Source organism: Myotis brandtii, unplaced genomic scaffold, assembly GCF_000412655.1.
Source record: "Myotis brandtii unplaced genomic scaffold, ASM41265v1 scaffold1044, whole genome shotgun sequence".
Classification (NCBI taxonomy): Eukaryota; Metazoa; Chordata; class Mammalia; order Chiroptera; family Vespertilionidae; genus Myotis; species Myotis brandtii.
The window spans coordinates 366471-375352 of NW_005353514.1; the positions used below are offsets into that span (position 1 = coordinate 366471).

Below are 8882 nucleotides of genomic sequence, written 5' to 3' on the forward strand. Positions count from 1 at the left end.
GGGCCAGGCACTGAGGCGGAGACCCAACGACCCGACCCAACGGAGGGCGTCCCCGCTGACCTCGGCCTCCTGGAGGCGACAGTCCCGTGGAGGATGGGCAGTCAGCAAATGTTTACAGAGAAGCACTGACTGCACATTGTAACGTCACTAACTTCGTCTGAGGGCCAGGAGGTGACCTGAGGGGGGACAGCACAGGTGAGCAAGAGGAGAGAGAGGGTGGCGAGTGGGGAGAGCATCCAGGCGGGGGTGGGAGGGGGCTGCATGTGGGAAGCCCTGAGAAGGAAGATTGGCCTGTGGGTGACCTAGCAGGAGCCAGAGGAGGAAGCCCATAGTCCCCGGTGCACAGGGCCGGGTCCTGGAGGGTCCTGTAAGCCTCGCTGAGGAGTCTGGGCTCCGATCTTCCTTCTTCGGGAATCAGAGGCCCCTGCCCTGGCTAGAGGTGGGAGTGACGAAGCTTTGCGTGGCCCCAGCGGCCCCAGGAGGAGGCGCTGAAGCTGACAAGTGAGAAATGAATAGAGTGGGGGCAGTGGAAGCCCAATGAAGAGGCCAGGGCTCTTTTTAAAAAAAATATTATTTTTTATTATATTTTTATTGATTTCAAAGAGTAAGGGAGAGGGAGAGAGAGAAAAAAAATCAGTAATGAGAGAGATTGATCGGCTGCCTCCTGCACACCACCCATTGGGGCTCACGTCTGCAACCAGGCATGTGCCCTGACCAGGAATCCAACCGTGACCTCCTGGTTCATAGGTCAACGCTCAACCATTGAGCCACACTGTTTGGGCTGAGGCCAGGGCTCTTTTCCTGAAGCCTCAAGGTCTCAACCCAGAAGCCATGAGCAATGGGGGCGGGATCTCCGCCTTTCACACTCGCTGGTTTTCCTTAGTATCTGCCCACATGTAGGGGCTGCCGAGAAAGTACCGAGGGACAGTTCAGGGTGTGAGGGCGAAGTTTGTCAACTGGTGTGACCAGGAAGAGTGCCCACCACACACCCGCGTGCTCTCATAGAATCGCACACTCTGTGAGATCAGGTCCTGTCTGTCGTCTTGGCCACCAGACTCCCTGCATCTAGATAGAACTTAGTGGGGCTCAGTACATACTTGATGTTATTATTAAACCTCTCTGGGCCTCAGTTTTTTCACCTGAAAATGGGGGATGAAAACACTTCTCTGGCAGGGGTTGGGAGAAGCAGTATCTGTAAAGCCCCTGGCACAGTGCTCCGTTTCACAGATTAGTTACCAATAATGAGCACGAATCGTTATCATTGTTATCATTTCTAGAGATGACAGCAGGGCAGCTGCTTCATGACCATTTGTGGTCACTACTGGCCACACTAAATATAGAGGCGAAGCACAGTACCTGTTGAGAGAGGCTGGTTATTACAGCACAAATCAACAAAGCAAGGAGAGGACTCAAGATAAAAGCCTTTGACATTCAATGTGGAAAGTCCAAGGGCACTGGCTTCAGGGTGACTGAGTAGGACACTCACCCCCAAATACTCTGCAGGACGGCCATCCCCGTGGGGTGGTCCTCATCGCTCTGTTCAGTAAAGGCAGCCCAGAAGGGGAACGGGTGTGCCAAGCCACCCCCCCAAACTCGGACACTATCCAGACCAAAGGGTAGGCAGACTAATGGATTGTTTCTTGGGGACTACAGCTTTAAATTTAAAGGGGATGTATGTCTATAGTTTTTTAAAAAATCAAACAGTACAAGAGAAAATAGAAAAGTCAGCCTTTCTATCATCCCCAAACCATAAGGCAGATTCCCCAGAGATAATCACTGTTATTTTTTAGATAACTTTATGCATATACAAGAATATATGCCTATTTTTTACAGATGGGATTATAAAAAACTGTTCTGAAACTCACTCCCCCCCCCCATTTTATCCTGAATATCTTTGCATATCAAAATATGTAGTTTTACCTACTTATTTTTAATAACTGTTCTATTAAGATGCGATAAGCCCCCAGATCTGGAGGGCTTAACATCATTGAAGTTTATTTCTCATTTCCCTAAATCCAAGTGGTGGTAGGAGTGTTTGGGGAGGCAGGAGGTGTCCTGATCCTGGCATTTATTCAGGGGTCCAGGATGACTAAGGCCCTGCCAACTTCCACATGTGACTTCCACATACTTGGTGGCTTCTAAGGTCACCCTGGGTGCTGAAGCTCAGCTAGCAGATGGGGACCGTGCGGAGGAAGGTGAGGTCTGTTTTAAGTGAGCCAGGCCCTGAAGTGACATATATCACTTCTGCCCACATTCCACGGCCAGAACTAGACTCCCTCCCTGCCCTAGGCGGGTGCTAGAAAATGTCCCAGCTGGCCAGCTGCTTCCGACAACTCCGCACCACGGCAGGGAGCACGAGCCTTTGAGGAGCAGTGAGCTACACCTGCCACAGAGGCACTGTCGGAATACGTTCTCAGTTACGTAAGCTGTGGGAGGCTGGCGTTCTTTCCTCCTCTTTTTCCTGCTTTTCTACTTGTCTTTTGTCATAGGCATTTTTTTAACCTTTTAAAACTATGTCTTTACTAGTCATTTACTTTGTTATAAAAGTAAAAATACTCTCTGTTATACAGGTTTTATTGAAACACAGCATGGAGCAAAGACTAAGGGTAGGGAAAAACAATACAGACTTACCTCATTCAAATAAAAGCAACACGGTATTCCACAGATGAATTGTCATTTAGTCAACCATTTCCCTACTAATAGTCAGGTGTGTTCTAGTTTTTTTATTATTGTAACCATAGTGAAATAAGCAAATATATATATACTGGTATTTTTATTTTTATAAGAGTCTCCAAAGTGGAATTTCCAAGTCAACATGTAGGGAAGTGTTGTGTGTGTGTTTTACTTTTATTTATTATTTTAATTTTTATTGGATTTATTGAAGTGACATTGGTTAATAAAAGTATATAGGTTTCAGGTGTCAAAGGCAAATTTTTAAAGTGTGGAAAACTATTACCTGGTAAGAGTAAAGAATAAGAAAATGGACACCTGTAGAGTATGAACAATGGTCAGACTTGCTGGGGTAGGGAGGAGACACCATCAATGAAAAACCTTAAGAGGATACATGTCTTTGATCCAGAAACACTTGTAAGGATGTTTCTTAAAGAAATGAGTGGATTACTGCTCACATTGTACTTATGAGGATATTTATAACAGTAACACACCGTAAGCAACCTAGATACCCAATGATAGAGACCTGTCTAAATTACAATGCATCCACATTGGGACCCATGTGGCTCAATGGTTGAGTGTCGACCCATGAACCAGGAGGTCACAGTTCAATTCCAAGTCAGGGCACATGGCTGGGTTGCAGGTTTGATCCCCAGTAGGGGACATGCTGGATGATTCTCTCTCATCATTGATGTTTCTCTCTCTCTCTCTCTCTCTCTCTCTCCTTCTCCCTTCCTCTCTGAAGTCAATAAAAACGTATCCTATATAATAAAAGCGTAGTATGCAAATTGCCCCCTCAACTGGGAGTTCAACCAGGTGGTGGGGCCAGCCAGGGGAAGGGAGGGACGCCCTGGCTGGCTGTGGCAGGCGGCTGGGGGAAGGGAGGGAGTACCCGGCCGGCAGCCGGCAGCCGGCAGCCATTAGGGACCCTACCAGTGTACGAATTTCATGCACTGGGCCTCTAGTATATATATATTTAAATTACATCCATATATTTTTTAAATGTACATCCATATGATGGACTCTGCAGGTGTTTATAATTGTATAGATACCTGCAAACATAAATATATGTCCACATGTTATGATAAAACATAATACTCCTGAACAGGATAATTTTTTAAAACAAATTGATTACTTGTGAGAAAAAGACTGGAGGACAATTATTAAATTGTTTACAGTATTTATCCTTGAGTCGTATGACTATGGGTGTTTTCCACTTTCCTCTTTTACAACCTTTATGTAATGCCTCACTGTTTTATCATTAGAAAAAAACAGTGCAGCTATTTTCAGCTTGAAACAAACAAATAAAAAATGCAGATAAAGGAGATGGGGGTTTAAGGGACTGAAAGCAAGTATGTGAGGCAGACCTGGGCTCCTGGACCTGGCTTGCTATTGGGCCTGTCACCCGACACTCAGGTTGCTATCAGAAGCACTTTCCTCTGTTGAAGTGACTGGCTGCTGTCACGCCACCACCCCCCTCGGTTATAATGGGAGGGGAGGACAGGCCTCCGAGCAGTGGGCAGCAGCCCCATCGGTTGGTGGGCCGGGGCTCGCCATGCCTCCAGCCTCCGCATGGGGAACACCATCAGGGCCATCGTGGCCTTCATCCCTGCTGACCGCTGCCAGAACTTCGTGGTCAGAGACCTCCGGGAGATGCCGCTGGACAAGATGGTGGATCTGAGTGGGAGCCAGCTCCGCCGCTTGCCCGTGCATGTGTGCTCCTTCCGGGAGCTGGTCAAGCTCTACCTGAGTGACAACCACCTCAGCAGCCTGCCTCTGGAGCTGGGGCAGCTACAGAACCTGCAGATCCTGGCCCTGGATTTCAACAACTTCAAGGCACTGCCCCAGGTGGTGTGTACTTTGAAACAGCTCTGCATCCTCTACCTGGGCAACAACAAACTCTGCGATCTCCCCAATGAACTGAGCCTGCTCCAGAACCTGCGGACCCTGTGGGTCGAGGCCAACTGCCTCACCCAGCTGCCAGATGTGGTGTGTGAGCTCAGTCTCCTGAAGACTCTGCACGCCGGCTCTAACGCCCTGCGTCTGCTGCCAGGCCAGCTGCGGCGCCTCCGGGAGCTGAGAACCATCTGGCTCTCAGGCAACCTGCTGACCGATTTCCCCCCTGTGTTGCTTCACATGCCCTTCCTGGAGGTGATTGATGTGGACCGGAACAACATCTGCTACTTCCCCAGCCTGGCCCACCTGTCAAGTCTGAAGCTGGTTATCTATGACCACAACCCTTGCAGGAATGCCCCCAAGGTGGCCAAAGGCGTGCGCCGCGTGGGAAGATGGGCAGAGGAGACACCAGAGCCTGACCACAGAAAAGCCAGGCGCTATGCTTTGGCCGAGGGAAGCCAGGAGGCACCTGCCCCACCTCCTCCACTTCCTCCTACCAACTCCTGAGGAGCTTCGGCGGTAGGCCAATGCCAGGAACCCAGCTGGCATCTCCGGAGACCTCTCCAGTGCTCTGGGACAGTTAGGGCATCTCCGCCAGCAGGAGCCGATGGAGTCAGATGAAATCCCTAAATCACACCAAGAAGAAAAATGTCTGGCAAATCTCTCTCCCAAAGGGCAGCATGACAACTTCCTTGCCAGAAAAGCAGTCTTTCCAAGTAGGTATTTTGAAACAGTGAAGAGCAAGGACTGGGGCTCTGTGGCCTCCTCCACTCTCCAGAGTGGCTGGTCATGAGGCTGTGAGCACCTCAAATAAGGACTTTGTAAAGAACTTACCGAAAAGGACTGTCTCCAGCCCTTTGCACATGTATTTTCTTACTATGAGTGACCACAAATGGTATGAAAATATGACTAATTCAGGCCACTTTAAAAGGACATTTCTACCTAGTCAGTCAGTCACTCACAGAAAGACCTTGCTGTTGCAAAGGCTGCCACCTTAAGTTTGACAGTGGTTCGTGCCGACTTGGCTCATTTTCCCTAAAGGGTTTGACCCAAGGTCTGCTCTAAACTGTTTCCTTCGCTGACAATGCTAGAAGTCATGTAGGAAGTGGAACCTCTTCATGGCAATGTGGTCTCATTAAATCAAGCCCCGTGGTAACCCTGGCTGCCTCTGTGGAGAGAGCCCCGCTGTTTCCCTGCCATGGAGGGAAACCACATTTCCAGAATCTACCAGGTTAAAGGGAGTAGGTGGGGGAATCTGTTCACTTGTAACAAGCACTTGGAAATTTGAATTGCAGGTTGTGGTATAGAGGCAGCTTTTGCCTCGTTAGCCTCAAGTATCTCTGATTTGTTTTGATTTTTGTAGGTAGGGTCCTTTTGATGATCAGTGTAGAAACGTAGGAATTTTGGACATTTTTAAAAGTATGTAAATTGTGACCTTCTTCCCATGGATACTTTAAAGAAACTGCTCATTTCATTCATTTGAAACAGGGGGAAGTTGTTCTATTGGTGTTTGTACAGACTTCAGTTTTAGTCAGTAATGTATCTCAATTTTAATGACTCCTTGCTGTTGGACGAAAGCTCATGAGAGTAAAATGTTCCTTTGCTACTTGGGGGCAGCAGGGAAAGAAATTGCTGTCAGTGGGTGATTTGAGAACACAATTCTTTATGTAAAAAGAATGATAGAAATTCTTTAAACTTTTTCAGCAATCAAGGACACTAAAATGTCATCTTAACTAAAACATACTATTAACTTTTTGCCATAAAAGCATCTTAACCCATCAAAGTTTGGTTCTCAAATGACATTACACAGCAGACTGTTTTCATGTTTTCCTACCACAAATATTTCTTGGTAAACCAGACGAAGTTTCATATCACATAGTCTTTCTATCACCACTCCCAATCTGTAGAGTACCTGCAACCCACTGATTAAACTTTAATCATTAAATGTAATAGGTTGCCAAACATTTAACTCCTTTAGTAATGAGCCCAGATTTCTATTAGACAGGCAGTATTTATAGTCTATTTACTCATTCCTAATGATTGAAACTAAACTATACTCAGTTCATGCTAGAAACTTTCTGCCAACAGGCAGCCTTATGATGAAAGTTTTGACTTTTTAAAAATATGGTTTTATTGATTTCAGAGAAAGGGAGAGGAAGTTAGCAACATCAATGATGAGAATCATTGATCGGCCACCTCCTGTACACCCCACCCCCTACTGTGAACAAGCCCGAAACCTGGGCATGTGCCCTGACTGGGATTCAAACTGTCATGGGTCATACGTTGACGCTCAATCACTGAGCTACACCAGTCAGACTTGACTTTAATGCTCACCTGAGAGAGAAACATCGATGTGAGAACACCCATTGGCTTCCTCCTTTACTTGACCTGACCAAGAATCAAACCCAAAACCTTTGGTGTACAGGATGACGCTCCTTGTTTTGGCTTTGACTTTCTTTTGACCCTGTCTTCCCCTCCTAAGACTAACAACCCACCTTTTCCAGTGTGGCCCCATGACCTACGGCTACAAGCCATAAGGCAAAGTGAAACCACATGACCTACACAGAGTTCCCATATAATGAGCTACCCAGTCTGAATCAAATGTTAAATTATAAACATTTGCACACAAACCTTTTTCTTTTAAAATAATACATAATAAACATTTCTCAAACAATATGATTAAGAAATCACCACTGATTTTGCTGTACAAAATATTTACACTATAGGGTTTCAATCAATTTTAATATAGTAACTATGTAAATGTCTATTTCCACTTCCATTACTTTTTCTTGAAATTCTGACACAATTATAAAGTTAAAAAGCAGAAAATGTTGAAGCACCAAATGTAACTTTATTTAGGATTTTAAAAGTCCTGAACCTTAAAGTGTTATGCATCAGAGGAAAATCTCTTCCAGAAGTTTGTACAGAATTTTAGCTTCCATAAATATGAGTGATGCCAACCAAAATACCTTAATATGCATTCTATGGAAATGAGCCAATTTTTTTTTTTTGGTCCTAACATGTAACATCATGTAATTTCACATTTAAAAAGTGGGCGTGTGGCCTAACAGTCATGTAGACTCAAATTTTAACTAAAAGCGCAGTGTGGTATGATGATTAAGAGCATGGCCTTCAAACTACCTGAGGTCAAATCCCATGTTTGGCATTTACTAGTCAGTTACCATCTGTGTACCTCAGTTTTCTCATCAGTAAATGGTTAAGTTCCAACCTCTCAGGTACTACAAGGATTAAACTAATTACTGTGTATAAAGAGCACAGAAAAGTGCCTGGCAGGCGACAGTTGATGTTTACATACCACATTCTTATGCCATGCAGCACAATACTTATATTTACCCTACTATTAGTATAGTTCCTTGCTTGAAGGAAAAAACATAAATGCCATAGAAAAAAACTTATCCGTTTTTAATAAAATTTTCAACAACAGTATCTAGTCTTGAATATGACTCTTTCCCACTTGAAGTAACAAAAACCATCATAAATTTTCCTATATAAGAGAGAGTGCTTAGGCTACACAAAATTAAATGAGTACTGAAGACTAGGTATTTTCACTAAATAAAAATAAATGGTTAGTTAATAAAGGTTATGTATAACTGAGAACCAAAAAATTTGTGTATGTGTATCACATTTGATTTGGACTTATGTTAACCAAGATAATTATTTCATTAATGTTTAAGGTCAACCAGTAGTTAAGTTGAAACAACTCTATACTGAAAGTACAATCATCCATACCCATTAAGTTACAAGTAACAAATCACTAAAAAAGGTAAGACGTAAGTAATTGTTCAAATTTTTATTTTGATGCACAGTATGAGAAATGTACTTTTAAAACAACTGAATTTTATGGAGAATGAACAGCAAATAAGTTAGACCCATGTTAAAATGAAAGGTCAGCTAAATGTCTAAATTTAAGGATATAAGAACCACAGCTCAACTTCGATTCCACAGTCTTCTTTAAGAAGTCGAAGTCTTTCAAACAACTTTGCTATGAACTGGTCCAGAGCATAACAGCATATAGGAATGCTTAACAAGGGTGGTGATCAGGGACACGTTTCCTTGGTGCTGCTTTGATGATATTATCCACACGCAGAATCACCTCTGCTGCTTCAGCTGCACTCAGAAGAACTTGCCGTTTCACTTGGAAACTTTCTGTTATGCCCAGTACTGCCATATTGCCAATAGTACCTTCCTTCATATCCAGTCCAGCAGTTGTATTGCCTTCACTATGGGCAGCTCGGAGCTGTGCCACCAGATCTGCACTGTCATAGCCTGCGTTGTCAGCTATAATAGTAGGCAAC

General features: G+C 44.6%; 1 protein-coding gene across 1 annotated transcript; it reads left to right on the forward strand.

Moving 5' to 3' along the window:
• Nucleotides 1-4242: 4242 nt before the first annotated feature.
• LRRC10 (leucine rich repeat containing 10) lies at nt 4243-5197 on the forward strand. Its single transcript, XM_005856751.2, has one exon. It carries the CDS (start codon nt 4243-4245, stop codon nt 5071-5073), a length of 831 nt encoding a protein of 276 aa, XP_005856813.1. The 3' UTR covers nt 5074-5197.
• The last annotated feature ends 3685 nt before the right edge of the window (nt 5198-8882 follow it).